An 18,366-nucleotide genomic window follows, 5' to 3' on the forward strand; every position below is an offset into this window, starting at 1 on the left:
ATTTACATTATGGGATGTTTTTTTATAAGTTGTTTACATTTTAGGACTTTTTATTTAAAAAAACAAATGTAACACATCCTGTTTGCTATATGGAACGTAAAAACTTTGATATATACATATACATGTGTGTGTGTGTTTGCTGATTAGATTACACTGGAAACTTCTGCAAGCATTCTCAGCTCTGATAGCATAGATGCATGTCATGACTCTCACTTGTCACTTTGAATAACCCCCAGTCTAAATTAATAAACCCTTAACATTCAGTGCATGCAAAAAAGTGACAAATCTCCATGCAGAAAATAACGCAACACTTGAAACAGTGATGTGAATTTTAATTACATCTCAACTAGACTATAACCGACTACAGCACTTCCAAAACAACTGGACTCATATACTGAATGATGTAACTGGGTTAGTCGTGTCACTGTTGTTGGCTTCAGGCCTGTGTGAGTGTGTGAGTGTATTTATGAGTGTTTTACCTCTGATAGTTTCTGACACATCTGTTCCTCCCAGCCGTCTTTAGGAGGCCGTTCTGGAATCAGCACCCAGTCAGCACCACACGCAAGAGCACTGACTAATGCTAGATACCTACACACACACACACACACACACACACACACACACACACACACACACACACACACACACACACACACACACTTTATTGTGGGTTTTCAATTATTATGCAAATGCATGCTTTCTTGTGGAGGATCTTACCCACAGTGTCTCCCCATAACCTCCAGCACAAAGGTCCTCTGATGGCTAAAAGATGAACAAAATGAATAAGCGCTTTATTTCTATTAGCTGATAGGTGTGTAAAATGAATGTATAATAGATGTGATATGCATATGGGTCAAAGTCAAACATCTTGTTTTGGTGTCTGCTTTATTTTTGGTATAGATAAGAGATTTTACATATAAAGGGCTGCATATTATTGGAAAAATCTGACATTGAGATAATTTGTTTCTGCAATGTAAATTGTGATATGGATACAATATCACCAGATATCTTGAATAGCTCTATTTGGAAAGAAATCCTTATTTTAGATTGATTGGTTTGATTTTTAAAGAGAAAATAAACATAGAAAGTCTGCTAATTTCTCTTTTTTCTGCTAATTTCTCTTTTTCCCATACTCCTCATCAGACAGGGAGAGGGGGTGGGACTGGACTACTGATTTCCAAAGAATGGAAATTCACTCAGAGACCGTCCCAGCCAACAATCAGCTCCTTTGAATTCCATGCAGTCTCCATTATTCACCCCTTCTACATAAATGTGGTTGTCATTTACCGCCCACCGGGTTCATTAGGTCACTTCTTAGATGAATTGGATGTTCTTCTCTCATCTTTTTCTGATTATGACACTCCCTTGTTGGTGCTAGGTGAGTTCAACATTCACATTGAAAGACCTCAAACTGCTGACTTCCAGACTCTGCTTGCCTCTTTTGACCTCAAAAGAGCACCTACTTCTTCAACTCACAAATCAGGTAATCAGCTAGACCTTATTTACATGGGACATTGTTTCGCTGATCAAATACTAGTAACTCCACTACAAATATCGGATCATTTCCTTCTGTCTCTCAACGTCCACAATACTCCTGAGCCGCCACACACTCTAACACTGGTTGCCTTTCGCAGAAACCTACGCTCTCTTTCACCCAATAGACTATCCACTATTGTTTCAGACTCTCTTCCTCCATCTTGAAAACTCTCTGCACTTGATACGAACAGTGCCACTGATACACTCTGCTCCACACTAGCATCATGTCTAGACAGACTATGTCCTCTTACATCCAGGCCAGCTCGTACCAGTCCACCTACACCCTGGGTCTCAGATGTTCTCTGTGAGCATCGCTCAAAACTTCGGGCTGCAGAGAGAATTTGGCGAAAAACGAAAAATCCTGAACAGCTCATAAGATACCAAACTCTTCTTAAAGGGCCATGACACCCCCCACTTTCGGTTAAAGTCTACTTCAGATTTTTTTCAAAAGATGCATGATTAATGGGCGTGGAGCTCCGCGAGCATCGGGCAGGAGTGGGCGTAGCCAGCAGGGGAGAACGTGAGCGAACAACTGTTGTTGTCAGTTAAGTCACAAAATGAGACACAAACCGTGAGGAGACGCATGAGTTTATAGTTTACAAAGTTAAAATGCAAAGAAATGAACAGTGATTTAATGCCTTGCTACATTTGTTATTCGTAATTTCATATTCAGACAACAACAATTTATATCATTATAAAGATCTGTGTTCATGTAAACACTATAAATGAGGACTTCTCCTTCAATCCCCGTATCCAGCAGACTCAGTGCAGCAGGTCTCCTGACCTGACTATTTTAACCATTAACCCTGCTGGTAATCTGGAGGATTTAGGCAAACACAGCAGCACGGCGATGTGTCTGAATGTGAATGAACTCCTGATAAAAGACAGCGTCCGCCATTCTCAAATTCTCGTGCTGCTCTCCCGACAAAAATGCTAGCAGCACGCACACAGCTTTGCTGTATGATCGGCCCTGACAAGATCGCGGGGGAAAACATGCAACAAACCCCGTGGATGATGGAAACAAACGCATATGAACCTTCATGAACGGTTAAATACTGTGCCATGGTTTCCGTGTCTCTCAGCTCGGGCTTGACACTGGCAGGTCTGGCAGGTCTCATGAATAATTAAGCAGCCGGCTCTTCTCATAGGATAAGAAAACTCCGCTATGAATAATAATAAGAAACCGACGCGTCATCATTGCACTTGCAGTACTGCACTACGTCGCCGATTTTGACCCCGCCCCAAAAATCATTTTAAACCCAGAAGCTGAAATTAGCTGACAAAAGCTCAAAATTATCCAGTTTTCCCCACAATTAAAGCTGACAGGTGCTAACATTGTCTTATCTGATGCTCAACACACACAAATCTGTTAATGTAAAAAAAAAAGTTCTCCAGTGTGTCCTGAACTTTTAAGTCTTCTTTCTCGGCTGAGGTTACTTCTGCTAAGCAGACATACTTCCGTCAGAAAATCAACAATGCCACCAATCCTCGCCTACTTTTTAAAACATTTTCCTCCCTCCTCTATCCTGCTCCTCCACCCGCATCCTCCACACTTACTACTGATGACTTTGCTACATTCTTTTGCACCAAAACTACACAAATCAGTGCTCAATTTGCTGCACCTACAACAAACACGCAAGTTACACCACCAACACCACACACACTCACCTCTTTTTCTCAGCTCTCTGAGTCTGAGGTGTCCAAACTCGTGCTATCTAGCCATGCAACCACCTATCCACTTGATCCCATTCCCTCTCATCTCTTGCAAGCCATCTCTCCTGCAGTCATACCAACACTGACTCACATAATTAACACATCTCTTGACTCTGGTTTATTCCCCACTTCATTTAAGCAGGCTAGGGTAACCCCACTGCTAAAGAAACCCAACCTGGACCAAATGCTACTTGAAAACTACAGACCGGTATCCCTGCTTCCATTCATGGCCAAGATTCTGGAGAATGTAATGTTCAATCAAGTCCTGTACTTCCAACAACCTCATGAACAACAAGCAATCTGGCTTTACGAAAAGGCCACTCAACTGAGAATAAATAAAAATAAAAAAAATTCTTACATTACTCATGCTTTCCTTCTTAGACTTTACAGACCTAAAACTTGCCTACAGCACTTCTTCATTGTTGCTCTTATAGTTGTATAAATTGCTTCCTTGTCCTCATTTGTAAGTCGCTTTGGATAAAAGCATCTGCTAAATGACAATGTAAATTTAAATTTAAACAAACAGTGCTTTATGGTTTTCCAGAAGGTCAAACAGTATTCAGGTACAGAAATTGTACTTTTTTTGTGCCCAAATGTTTTAAACTCTCTTGAAATGCCTTTAAAACACATGCAAATCATAAGCTTTTAGTCTGTCATGGTTATACTTTGCAATGGCTCCACAGTTCTCATGTATTCTCAACTTTTGTGCTGATCAACTAATCCCAGCTCAACATTGCATATCCTGCGATGTGACTATTGTAGACACACACATTACAATATCGATGCTGAAATGATATATTGAACAGCACTAATATAAACCATATTAAATATGAAATGCTTAATTGCAAAATGGATTAAATGCGTTATTTTTCCTTATAATTCTACAAATAATAAACCATAATGACAACTTAATAAAACATAAAAGGCATTTGTTTTAAATCTTTTTACATTTGTTAAAAATATTTTACTATGACAGTCAAAAAAACAGCGGATGCGAATGTTATCACTCAACTGAATGGGCGTTATCAGTGGTTATCAGCTAATAGATATTGGCCAGGTAGGGGCCTTCTGTTCCTATAGGTAGGCTTAGAAGGCTGTTATCATTCATCCAAATGGTTAATCAACTATAGGTCACATACGGCTGCGGCCGGAAGATAACAAGAATTATTTATATTATTTATTAAATTTCCCTTTAATTGTATTCTATTAACGTCTACCCCAACCCTAAACCCAACCGTCACAGTAATGTAAAACAGATCTGAATCTGGAGTCTTCTCTATTAGTATAGCTGATTAACCATGAGAATTGCTTATATTATTTATTAAATTCATTCATTTTCTTATCGGCTTAGTCCCTTTATAAATCCTGGGTCTCCACAGCGGAATCAACCGCCAACTTATCTAGCACATGTTTTATGCACCGGATGCCCTTTCACCTGCAACCCAACACTGGGAAACACCCATACACTCTTGCATTCACATCACACACATACACTATGGCCACTTTAGCTTACCCACTTCACCAATAGCACATGTCTTTAGGGGAAACCGGAGCACCTGGAGGAAACCCACACCAACACGGGGAGAACGTGCAAACTTCACACAGAAATGCCAACTGACCCAGCCGAGGCTCAAACCAGCGACCTTTCTGCTGTGAGGTGAGTGTGCTACCCACCGCGCCACCATGACGCTCTTATTTATTTAATTTCCCATTAATTGTCTTTTAGTAACATCTACTCTTACCCCAACCCTAAACCAAGCCGTCACAGTAATGCAAAAACCGACCTGGAGTATCTCTATTAGTGTAGCTGATTAACCATCAGAATTATTTTTATATTATTTATTACATTTACCATTTATTGTAGTTTATTAATGTCTATCCTCACCCCAACCCTAAACCCAACCGTCACAGTAATGTAAAAAAGTCTTATCTAAAAGCATAGCTGATTAACCATGTGAATGAATGATAATAGCCTTCTAAGCCTACCAGTAGGTGCAAAAGGCCCCTACTGACCCATATCTATCAGCTGATAACCACTGATAATGCCCACTTGATCAAGTGATAACATTCGAAGAGTGCTAAAGAAAAAAACACGGAAAGTCATACTAAGGCTTTATTAAGGCTACTTAATTTACAACTTTTGAGTTAGTACTGGTTCCATTAGACAAGGGGTTTAAGTAAAAAGTTAATTAATATAAATACTCATTTAGTCCATAGCTGTGAATCCATATTTTATCTTTGACCCATTAACATTTACCCAAAACAGCTTAAATTTCAATCAAACTTAAAATCCATTCATGGAAAACAAATCCATGATCTAGTTGATGTTACAGAAAAGTAAGCTCAGTTCTTTGCTAAAAAATTGGTAAAGTTTTGAACTGTGTAGTTTAGTGTTTGTTTGTTATCATATACCTCTGCGCTGTGGTCATAATAGCGTCCACCACCTCTATGATCCTGTGCAGTGCTGAGTCAGTGCCAATGGTCATATCTGTCCCACAGAAATCATTATCTATAGAGCCCACCATCCCGACGATATGCAGGGCAGAATGAGTTTGGGCAGCATCCTCGCTGATCTGACCTAAAAATAAAAAAACATTATTAAAAATCGTAACCTACTCTATGCACCTTTTTCCACATGTGATGACTGCATTTCAAACTATGGATTACAATTCTGGTTTGGGGAAATGATATTTAAAAGAACTGAAACAAATAATTTAAAGAAAAAAAAGGTTGCATACATAATCCATAAACACGTGAGTAAAACTGAACGGGATATGAGCTGATGAACTTTCAGGGTTTCTGCAGGTTTCAACATGTCAAATTTAGACTTTTAAGACCATTAAGACTTCTAAAGGGTTAAAGATTAAGGATCTTTTTCAAATCGCCCAGTATTATCATTAAGGAATTGTGTAATTGTTTTTAACTTAAAGAGAACTTAATTTGGGGAATTTGCTGTAAAAATGTCTAACAGCTGTTGTGAATTGTATCTCTTTGCATAAAAAAAACCTAAATATAAAAAAATAGGGTTTTATTGAGATGCACTGTTGGTCACTGAATGGATGTCAACCCAGTTGTGTAGCTTTACTTGGATAAAGTAAAAATAAGACCTGTTTAAAATGATATAAGACCTACAACATAATATTTCAGTAAATTTAGTTCTTTAAATTTGGGACATTTTAAGACTTTTTAGGACCCAGCAGACACCCTGACTTTGCCCTTCATAAAATGACATTACACTCAGTGTTTTAACATGACATTAGAGCAATTTCAGCTTTATGGATGTGACATTTGCAGTAATATTTCACAACCATACTTCGCACAGAAAGAATGTTAACATTATATTGATTATGGATGTGACATTTTTCCATTTTCTTCATTCTAATAACTCGCCTTTTAATATTCGATGGATGACCTGTGAGGAGAATTTCGATAGCACGTTTTTAAAAAGCATTTCCAAGACTAGGGGTGTCAAACTGATCCGCAGCCTTGCACAGTTTAGTTCCAACTCTGCTTCAACACACTTACCTGTAGGTTTCAAACAAGCATAAAGGACTCAATTAGTTTGATCAGGTGTGTTTAATTAAGCTCGGAGCTAAACTGTGCAGAGCTGAGGCCCTCCAGGAACTGAAATAGATGGCTTATAGCAGAAATGAATCCTATAATACATGCAAAGCATCATAAACACATGGAAAAGCCCCTCCCACTATCCTACCTGATTGGACAAGCTCATCCAGCAGTCCGCTCCACTCCTCCCTGAAGAGATTAGCACCGGTCAAACTGCCGTCTCCACCAATCACACACAGGTTGGTGATACCACGTTGAACCAGGTTCAGGGCGGCACACAAACGCCCCTCGTGTGTGCGGAAATCCTTACATCGGGCACTGCCGATCACTGTGCCACCCTGCATACATACGGTAACATTAAGTAGTGGTGTAAAGTAACAAAATTACTGTAAATGAGTAGCAAAAATCAGTCCTGTGATTATTGTCCAATTAAATCGCATAGAAAGTAAATCGCATCATACTGAACTACCTCAAGAAAAGGGCGCTTTATAAAGGCAGCAAACCATCCGGAAGCACTAAAAGCGTCCAAGAAAGTGTCTAAAATCTTTACACATGATGACCAAAAGACTGTTTAGACCTCATGTCACTGATGAGAAGATGACGGATGTTTACTGTGTGATGACTGAATTGGCCTTAAACAATATCTAAATGCACTACAGAATGTTACGTTAACACATCCTTGGAAAAATTGCATGTAAACGCATCAGCCTTTCACAGTGTAAAACTCACTACCCAATACTCTTGTGTCCCTTTAACAGAGCTACTTTGTAATCATAATTTGAGTAATGTTTACAACAGATACTTTTACTCTACTTTACTACATTTTTGGACAAGTACTAGTCTTTTTACTTGAGTATGATTTTTAGACACTCTTTCCACCACTAACATTAGGAAAACAATAAATAGTGTTGAATGCATCGAGCCTGAATTATGGGATAACTTTTTGATAACACTTTAAAATAATTGTCCATTACATAGAGCTCTAATTTAATGATCTAGGCGCAAAGTCTAAAGCGGATGGAAAAATACGCTCTGCGGCCTGGTGCATGGTCTAACAGGGCTGTGCCTATACTCTTTATGAGTTATGGGTGTGTTTTGAACAAAATGTGCATTAAGCCAATCAGAGTCTTATCTCCCATTCCCTTTAAGAGTCAGTTGCGTTGTGTCATGGTGCATTTGCTATTTACATGGCGGACTTTGTAAGAGGAAAAACTAAACGCTTCACTAAGAGAAAACAGTTAAACAGACCATCTGCAGCGTGAGGATAAATAGCGAGCCTCCTACATTCAGCCTCTTTACTTTCTTTTTACTTTTACTCTTTACTTTACTCCTTTAGTTTTGTGGATAAGGAAACTGTGTTGTACGCATTCCACTAAATCCATCAGCCTAGATATTTAATTTAGCTTTTTAAGCGCAAAGATTTGTTTCAAACTATTTCTAAATTCAGTTCTAATTTCCAGCAAATTAATAAATGAATAATAATAATGAAGTGTGGTCAAAAAACTGAGTTATATCCAAACACGCGTCCTATTCTTATGCCCCATATGAGGATGCATATATCTCCCAAACCTGACAGGCGGACAGACCTAAACTAGTTTTTATTAAAACAAATATAAATATGCATATAATAAATAATGCTGCAAATAATAACAACATTATACAACTGCAAATTGTCATGAATAAACTGGAAAAAATAACAACATGAAGAAGGCATGATGTTTTTTATATTTATGTAGAAAATAATAATTTTTGTAACATTTTAGTCCCTTATTTTTTTCATATGTAAAGATATTTGTGCATTGTACATCCTGCATAGGCTCATAACTAACATGGACTTTAGACCAGCTTTTTACTTGGTCAATGGCACGGTCTATTTTAGTTTCTCAAAATAGCAACGTGCCAACAATGCGCCTTAACACACCTCCTTTCTAAACCGGAACACCCATGAGTCCACAAAACGACGCAAATGGATTTGTTATTTACACAACGTGGCGGAAAACGTGACGATTAGGGTTGTGCTAGTCTGAAAATTGCAATAAATCACACCAAACACATCTTGCGCCTTATTGTACAGGGTGTATGATAGGCCCCCATAATGTTAGTTAAGGTATTTATTAACATTAACTGATAACTAAGTATGAATAATCTTGTAAAGAACTTATTTATCATAGTTCAAAATTAACTAATGCATTATTAAAATCCAAAGTCGTGCTTGTTAACATATATAAATACCATACAATTGTGTTACTTATTGTTTGTTCATGTTATTAACTAATGGAGCGTTATTTTACATTGTAAGTGTCGCCTGAATTTCCACCTAAACTATATAAATAAATAAATAAAAATTGAAAACACGCGTAATATTCTGATGAAAAAATATAAGGAATAAATCAACAACATCATGGATCTAAAAAATAATAAACATGCATCAAAAATGTAAACACATTTGCAAACCTGAATTCAAAGTTTACAAATTACAAACTTAGGAGGCTTTAAAACGTTAACATTTTGCTTACCACTTGTAACATACTGGAAACACTTTCCCATGATGCCTCCTTGATGTTATCGCCTCCATCCACCATGCCCTGGTAGCCCTGACAAGACAAAAAAGATGCTTACTCCAATATAAAGACTTAATTAATTGATCCTGCAGTGTTTACCAAGGTAACCGTTATATGAGCATCTATTTTTTCTGTCACAAGCTTTAATGTGCACCCTTTGGGAACAACATAAATGGTGCTTGATATTGGATATCAATATCCTTCAGAGATTATACAGGGGTTTCAAGAAACATGATGAAGTAAAAGAAAAATCACCTCATGGATAAAATAAACCTTTGCTCCTACATAGATTCCCATTCTGACCACTGCCCTCACAGCAGCATTCATACCTGCAAGGAGAAATAAAGAGAGACTGGAGATTCAGAAATTGTGATGCAGGACACATTCATTTTAAACAGTCAACATCGCTAGCATGCGTGTGTGCGGCACGTATAGAGGAATGAATGGTGGACGCTCTGCTCACTATGCTCCCATTAATGCTGTGACCTGACAAGTTGAATCAAGCATCTGCTCCCCTGAGGTTATGTCCAGCCTAACCCATAGTGATGGCAGAGCTGCTGCCTGGAAACCGTTGCTAAGAGACATGGTGTCATCCTGGAGCATTTCTATAACCTTTCATCTGTACTGGGGCAAAGGCACATCTCACAAAAAGAAAACGAAAAAAAGGCTCCCTTACAAAATACTTTTTAAAATCCCTCTGGGAAAAAAAATGTGGAAAACAGAACTCTGGAAAATTAATATAATCTATTACAGGTTTTAAACATGCAACTGCTGGCTAACATCATGCCTAATTAATTCATGTTTTGCTGAATTGACATTTTGTATCTTGTAGTTTTGGGTTATAAACTTACAATAAGTTTATCACAGACAGACAGATATCATTCATCATTCTTTCATTTTCCTTCGGCTTAGTCTCTTATTTATCAGGGATCGCCACAGCGGAATGAACCACCAACTGTCACGGTCACACGATGAAGACAAGGATGGTTATCTCTTTTCGTCAACGTATTCAAAACAATGTGGATAGTTTAACAGGAGAGGCAGGTAAGTGATAATCATGGATGGTGAGCTGTCTTCAGAGTAGTTCACGATGTAAACAAGGATCTTCATTCAACCGTTAGAATATAAAGTCACTTCCCTTAATCACAGTATGCTCATCCACAGGTTAGGAGAAATGTCCACGGGAGAAGGGAAACATCCACGGATGAAGACAAGCACTAAAGAAGGTGAGGTAAAACCATCTGACTTTGATTCCAGCCGCTGAACAGCTGGAAATGGTGAGTCTTTATAGGGGACTGTGATTGCTGGTGCAGGTGTCTCATTAATATTCTGGTGATTGTGCACGGGTGTGGTGGGAGGTGGCTGGAGCAGGAGAGCGATGACTAGAGCTGAGGGAACGAGATGGTGAGGGAGAATGGTGATTGGAGCAGCAGGAACGTGACTAACTTATGCAGCATATCTTTTACAAAGCGGATGCCCTTGCAGCCTCAACCCAGTACTGGGAAACACCCACTCTCACATTCACACTCATACACTATGGTCAATTTAGTTTATTCAATTCACCTATAGCGCATGTCTTTGGACTGTGGGAGAAACCGAAGGACCCAGAGAAAACCCACGCCAACACGGGGAGAACAAGCAAACTCCACACAAAAATGCCAACTGGTCCAATTGGGATTTGAACCAAATGACCTTCTTGTTGTGAGGTAACAGTGCTAACCACTGAGCCACCGTGTCGCCCTAGACAGATATCAATGAGATTCATTCATTTTCTTTTCGGCTTAGTCCCTTTATTAATCAGGGGTTTTCCACAACAGAATGAACCGCCAACTTATCCAGCATATGTTTTACACAGTGGATGCCCTTGCAGCTGCAACCCATCACTGGGAAACATCCATACACTCTCATTCACACACACTATGGACAATTTGGCTTACACAATTCACCTGTACCGCATGTCTTTGGACTGTGGGGGAAACCAGAGCACCTGGAGGAAACTCACACAAACACAGGGAGAACATGCAAACTCCACACAGAAATGCCAACTGACCCAGCCGGAGCTCGAACCAGTGACCTTCTTGCTGTGAGGAGATCTTGTTACCTGCTGCTCCACCACATCGCCTTAAAAATTGTAATTTCAAACCTTTTTTTAAAGATAAAAGTTCCACTTAAAATATATATTTTAACATTCCATTTATTTACAAAAAATTAAGAATCTATAGAGAAAAAAATAGAGAGAAAGAGGATGTTTTAAGTTTCAATGCTAGGGCCCCATACCTGAAATTGCTTAGGGCCCCCAAATCACTTAGTCTGCCCCTGTCAGTGGTATTTCAGTGTGCCTTAATGCTATTCAGAGGCAGCAACAAATAAAAAAGGTTAAAAAAAAAAGCGAGGGAAAAGAACAAAAATCTTGAAACCTACTTGTTATCAAGAGGTTATCTTGATCCTAAAGTGGAACATTCTTGGAACCAAAAAACATTAACTAGTTAATTGTTTATTATAGATAGGCTAGTTAGTTCAGAAAGATTCACACGTAGCCTATTCAAGAGTAAACAAACTGTTATGATGATAATGACGATGATGATACAGACTTGACAGTTTTAACTTGAGATAATTGCAACGCAGAGCGAAAAACAACCGGCGGAAAGATGCACTTCAAAAAGAGCATACGGGCCAATGAACGAAAATGATCATCCCGCAGCATTTACCCGCTCAAGCTCGGGATGCCGTCGGGTTTTCCCACGTGATCGCTGCATCATGGAAGTCTCTCTAATACTTGCCTGCAATCACGTAGACCCGCGCACGCATTCTTCAGCATGACATACATTCATCACGACTCATAGCAAAGCTTATCAAGAGACAAGCGTACAAAGATGGACAGGTGAGGAAAATGAATGAAAACTCTCTCTTTAATAGCATAATTCATAATTCTGATCTCTGTTTAAATTCATAGACAAAATAAAACGTGTGGCTTAGCGTAATGCTGCGTCATGTGCTAATTGCATAAATATTTAATAACATTTGTTTTGGAAGTAGCAGTCAGCTCGAGCGTTGTCATGACGATAGAGATGGAACTTTCATTTCCTCCGGTTATCTGTAAACAAACTTACCCATTCAATAATGACTGGTGTGTCAGTTTAACCAATTGATAAACCTCATATATAATTTATTTTGTAACTAAAACGCATGTCCGAGTAGCTACAAAACTGTAATTTGAGCCTCAGTTTAAAAAGCCCGGAACTGCCTCGCCTTCTATCAACTGTTGCACTTGTTTCGCTTTAGATATATAACAACAACAGGTAAATCTGCCAAACAAACAGCTTTGACCTCATATAATCGCTTTGTTGTTGTTAATAAAACAAAAAATTATCATTTACCTTGAGCATCTCCTCCGCTCGTCAGGACGCCGATGCACTTCCCCGCTCCAGAGAGATTCTCGATGTATTTTTTAGTGTCCGGCATTTTCGTACAGATGACTCTGCAAGCGGTGTGAAAGCCTGCGTAAAGTAAGAGCAATCCAAAGCAAGCTGGAGAGGATAAAAGGCTCCTCCGATCAACTTCTGCTCCGGTGTCTCCGGTGCTGCGTCGGGTAGGCTCGCGTCCTCCGCCCCACACTGGATTGACAGCAGCGTCAGGCAATAGTGCCGCGGATCACGTCTCATCTGGGCAAATTTAAACCAATTGCATTGCGATGTCGGGATTAAACAAGTGACAAGGAAGTCCTTCTTTGCTTTCATCAAGTTTAGAGCGATTATAGTATGATTTGCATACTATAGGTCCAGCCCACTCTGAATATGACAGTGCTACAGGATGATGCATCTGGAACAGATCCAGTTAGGAATTTATTAAGGAAGTAGTTTGTTTGTAGTCAACCAAATCAAAGACAGAATAGGCTAGTAATTCAATCTATCGAAACCTACATGGCAACCTTAATCCATGTACAAAAGGTGAGCTTTGGTGGCTGTGAGCCTGTGTCACCACACAGTGTGATTCCTCTTGAAGACACTCTGACACACTGAACTTGTATACAAGCTTGATATTTCAGTGTGTTTTTGGAAGAGTGAGAAACAAATTCTTTGTCGATAGAGACAGACAAACAGGTTTTTAAAGACTTAGGGCAAGAAAAAAGTTACCACATCATGCTAACAGTTACATACTTTGTAAAAATTTACATATTACTCAATATTTTACCTTTTTTTTCCTTTCTTTCTTTTCTTTCTTTCTTTCTTTCTTTCTTTCTTTCAGGTATCAACACATTTCTAGTCTAATTTTTAAATAGGGATCAGTTAAGCATTCTGGTAGGTGCTTAATATGATGTAACTTTCCACTATCTGAACCCAGGCTCATTCTGAAAACATATTGCTATATATTTTTCTAGAGAGCACCAAATACATCCCAGGGTTTTGTTTTTGTTTTGTTTTGTTTTTTTTTTTTGCAGTTTTTGTTTTCACAAATTCACCAGAGGCCGCTGTGTAGGCTTTTTGAGACCTCAAATTTCTCTTGCGAGTGCCATTCGCGTCTGCTCTTCTTGCGTAAATCCACCAGAGGCCGCTGTTAACTGACTGACTGACTGAAGCCGCCTTTCCACTGCACACAACATTTGGACACATGTGGAATACGCCCCCTTGCGGCAGTCGCACAGTATATTCAGTGTTGTCGTGCACCATGGGAGAGAAGCTGATTGTCAGTGTCCGAAATAAAGGAGTGCAAAAGCAAGAGCCATTATTCTCTTTGCGTTTACATGGTTTAATGAATGAATGAATAGTAGAAACTCATAGACTGCTAAAATATTGGAGGGAATGTGGAAACAACATTAAAATATATATTCTTATTACTTTCTTACTTACATTTATGAACAGAAATGTTTTTTTTTGTTATATTTATAGACTTTTTATAATTCAAAAAATAACCAAATAAACTCTATTTCTCATCTCGTGCGCACAGAACTGCTTGTACAACACTAAAGTACATCACATCCGGTCAGTCGTATATGTTCTAGTCGCAGGAGTTCAAATATTTCATCATATTTATATCTGCATATGGAGATGATCAGAACTCTACGCAGCTCCCGGACTGCTCTCCATTGGAAATGAATGACTTCCGGTCTGTCGCTTGTCGTTAGTCGTGTGCAGTGGAAAGGAGGCTTGACTGACTAATCGACTGACCAACCCTCCTCCTTCCCTAAACCCAACCAATAGTGTTTTTGTTGCAACGATTGTTTTTAAAGCACAGATTGACCCGCCAACCAGGGGGGGATTAGCCATCTGGCAATTCTGGCAAATGCCAGAAGGGCCGGACCATTTTTTAAATCTGTTTCCCAGAGATGGGTTGCGGCTGCAAGGGTATCCGCGGTGTAAAAATGTGCTGGATAAGTTAGCGGTTCATTCCGCTGTGGCGACCCCAGATTATTAAAGGGACTAAGCCGACAAGAAAATGAATGAATGAATGAATATAGTCTGTTGCATTTAAAGAAGGTTGCACAACAGTGACATTACAACATGTGGTTCTTCAGGAAACAGGTTAAGCAACTATTTTATTACTCAACTTTTACAACCATTTAATCAAATGTTGGAAGCATGTAACTTTATAGTCACAGTTTCATTCAGACATAAAAACTAAAAATAAATACTGATCATTTAAATTATTATTGTACTGTTTATAAGGATATCAGGATCAAATAAACTTATTTAGTAGCTTTATGAATTTAACTGTACATCAGTGCAATGCAGAATGAGTTTAAATGACAATAAAAGGTCTACAAACTGTATGTAAAGAAGCTGTAGAAAGAAGAAACTCAAAGTGGATTGGAACAAGTGGAAGATGAGTAAATGATGACTGAATTCTTTCCTTTAAAAACCTATATTCAACATTCAGAAACACTAGTGACTTATCACACGCAGACACACAACAAGTACATTCACCGGCCACTTTATTAGGTACACCTGTCCAACTGCTTGTTAAGCGCAAATTTCCTATCAGCCAATCACTTCACAGCAACTCAATGCATTTAGGCATGTAGACATGGTCAAGACGATCTGCTGCAGTTCAAACCGAGCATCAGAATAGGGAATAAAGGTGATTTAAGTGACTTTGAATGTCTCATGGTTGTTGGTGCCAGACGGGCTGGTCTGAGTATTTCAGAAACTGCTGATCTACTGAGATTTTCACGCACAACCATCTCTAGGGTCTACAGAGAATGGTCTGGAAAAGAGAACATATCCAGTGAGCGGCAGTTCTGTGGGTGCAAGAGGTCAGAGGAGCATGGCCAGACTGTTTTAAGCTGAAACAAAGGCAACAGTAACTCAAATAAGCACATGTTATAACCGAGGTATACAGAAGATCGTCAAACACAACACGTCCAACATTGAGGCGGATGGGCTACAGCAGCAGCAGACCACACTGAGTGACACTCCTATCAGCTAAGAACAGGAAACTGCGGCTACAAGCACAGGTTCACCAAAATCGTATGATATAAGATTGAAAAAACGTTGCCAGGTCTGATGAGTCTCCATTTCGGCTGCGACATTCGGATGATAGGTTCAGAATTTGGCGTCAACAGCATGGATCGATCCCTCCTTGTATCAATGATTCTGATGGTGGTGGTGTAATGGTGTTGGGGATATTTTCTCGGCACACTTTGGGTGCATTAGTACAAATTGAGAATCATGTCAACGCCACAGCCTAAGGTGTACCTAATAAAGTGGCCGGTGAGTGTATGTTGTGGCATTAAATCACATCACTAGTGTCTCTTGTTCATTCAAAGCCCCTAAAATATAGAACACACTTCCTTTTTAATATCCAAAACGCACCAACTTTAGATCACTTCAAAAAGTAACCACTGAGCCACCATGGCGCCTGATTATTATTATGTTTATTGTCATTCTTTCGGTGAGCTCAGTGAGCGAGTTCACCCAAAAAAGAAAATTCTGTGATCTATTACTCATCCCCCACTTGTTTCAAACCGGTTTGAATTTCGTTCTTCTATGTTCTTCTGAACACAAAAGAAGATATTTTGTAAAATGTTGGAAACCTGATACCCTTCATTTGCGTAGTACTTCTTTTTCTATCTGTGGATGTCAGTGAATGGTTACAGGATTCCAACTTTCTTTAAAAAACCTTCTTTTGTGTTTAACAGAAGACTAAAAAAGATATTTGAGAATGAGTAAATAATGAGCCAATTAAAATTTTTGGGTCCACTTCACAAGGCACTTTTGGTCAGTTAAAACAAAATATGAAGCAGTAAGAGAAACATTCAAAATGTGCAGAGCGGGAAGGTCTTAAAGACCAGGATTGAAAACCACCGTCCTTCTTTAAAAAAAAAACAATAAGCATGTTTTGATTAACATCGCATGCCTAATATTAGAATCTAGGGGCCTCAGTGACCTTGAACTGCATGCGTGCAAGAATCCTGGTATTCAGCGTCCTTTGACAGTCTCAGGACCCACGACCTGATGCTCTTTTAGAGGCCCCGGCAGTCTGAGCCCTCTGTCCCAGTCTATTAGTCGGTCTAGTCATAAAGCAAATCTTCATACAAGAGAACTGAGCATTAGGGGTAAGAGTGTGTCTGTGTTTTATCCTTATCTGGCCTACCTCTGCCTAAGGGCGGGACGTCTATCTAAAACACAGGCCTGAGCAGCACACAATGCACTGAGATAAAGAGAGCAAGTGCTACATGATGTGTGTGACAGTCGCTGTAGGCCAGGACAGCGGTAAGTATTGCACATGGTCTGACAACTTCTCACATATATTAAAAAAACTAAAACATTTGCTGTTTGTTTAGACTACTTATTGAAAATGAGCTGAAACAACACAATTCTTAAGTTTTTTTGTGCTCAATCCATGCATTTTTTTTACAGTGTATAATCATCAGATTTTATTTATCATTATTCAATAATAACTTTAGCCTCTTTAAAACCATCATACACAATTCACAAACTTGGTAGATGTAACTAGCTGCTTAAAATATTAGCATAATCTGTAAATTTTGCATCATCATGTCTAAAACTGTACATATCCTTCAGAATTTTGGGGACAGGTATTGTTATTTATCACAAAAAAAACAAAAGTTGAACTAACAGACTGTAATTAATCAATTCAATCTTGGCTTTCTCCCACATTACTATTTCGATCTAAACTACTATTGTTGTTTACGTGGGTTTAATGAGTGAGTTATTCATGTTTTCATTAGATTTATTTACAATTAAACAATTATTAAAAGTTAATTAACATATTATTTAAATTTCTACCCAAAATAAAGGTCTGAGAATGTAATAAAACCCATTTGAAACATTTGCTAGCTGGTATTTGATGCAGTAACTGGCCTCTGGTCTCCTTCACTAGATGACCATTTATGGCTGTAATGCACCGCTTTCTCAACTGGGCCATGACTTTATTATGCCTTGGAGTTGTTTTAAAATGCTTCACGCACAGGTCAAATATTTCACCCCATCCATTATCAGACATAAAAAAAACAAATGTTTCAAGCAGAACCTTTCTTTCCATGTTCTATTTTACATTGTTACAGCAGTTTTGTGCAGAAAAACTGTTCAAAATGTTGTGTGGGCAAAATGTATGACGTTAGTAATTTTGTTATTAGCAAAAAAAAAACGGCTTGCAAAAGATTAACTATCAATTTTTTTAAAACATCTTGGCCAGTACGGGGATCGAACCCGCGACCTTGGCGTTATTAGCACCACGCTCTAACCAACTGAGCTAACCGGCCACAATGTCCCGTATGTGTAGAGACTTATTAAACGGACAGTTCATCCCAAAATTCACCTCCTATAATTGTTTATTCACGCTTGTTTCAAACCTTTTTGAATTTCGTCTCGTGAACACAAAAGAGGGTGTTTAGTAGAAAGTTAAAATCTGTAACCATTAACTTCCATAGTATTTATTTTTCCTACAATGAAGGTCGTAAAATGTTTTTAGCATTTTTCCAAACTATATCGCTTTAATATTTAATAGAAAATATATCTGAGTTCACCAGCAG

At 38.7% G+C, this 18,366-nt stretch overlaps 1 protein-coding gene and 1 non-coding gene across 15 annotated transcripts in view; both read right to left on the reverse strand.

Annotated features, from left to right (window-relative positions):
- The window catches only part of pfkpb (phosphofructokinase, platelet b), a 60,855-nt gene extending 47,868 nt beyond the window's left edge, over window positions 1-12,987 (reverse strand). For all 14 annotated transcript variants that reach the window (XR_015478979.1, XR_015478978.1, XR_015478980.1 and 11 more), the window contains exons 1-7: window positions 12,752-12,987; window positions 9,630-9,703; window positions 9,330-9,407; window positions 6,962-7,151; window positions 5,662-5,827; window positions 718-762; window positions 480-588 (exon numbers count right to left, since the gene is read on the reverse strand). Coding sequence is in view for 8 of the 14 variants with exons in the window: in XM_087241444.1 (XP_087097570.1) it covers window positions 480-588; window positions 718-762; window positions 5,662-5,827; window positions 6,962-7,151; window positions 9,330-9,407; window positions 9,630-9,703; window positions 12,752-12,836 (747 nt within the window). In the remaining 6 variants the exon portion in view is untranslated. The remainder of the gene's footprint in view (window positions 1-479; window positions 589-717; window positions 763-5,661; window positions 5,828-6,961; window positions 7,152-9,329; window positions 9,408-9,629; window positions 9,704-12,751) is intronic.
- Window positions 12,988-18,022: 5,035 nt separating this feature from the next.
- trnai-aau (transfer RNA isoleucine (anticodon AAU)) lies at window positions 18,023-18,096 on the reverse strand. The gene has a single exon. It is a non-coding gene; the product is annotated as a tRNA-Ile (tRNA).
- Between the last annotated feature and the right edge of the window lie 270 nt (window positions 18,097-18,366).

Source organism: Danio rerio, chromosome 2 (genome assembly GCF_052040795.2).
Source record: "Danio rerio strain M-AB ecotype USA chromosome 2, GRCz13ab, whole genome shotgun sequence".
Taxonomy (NCBI): Eukaryota; Metazoa; Chordata; class Actinopteri; order Cypriniformes; family Danionidae; genus Danio; species Danio rerio.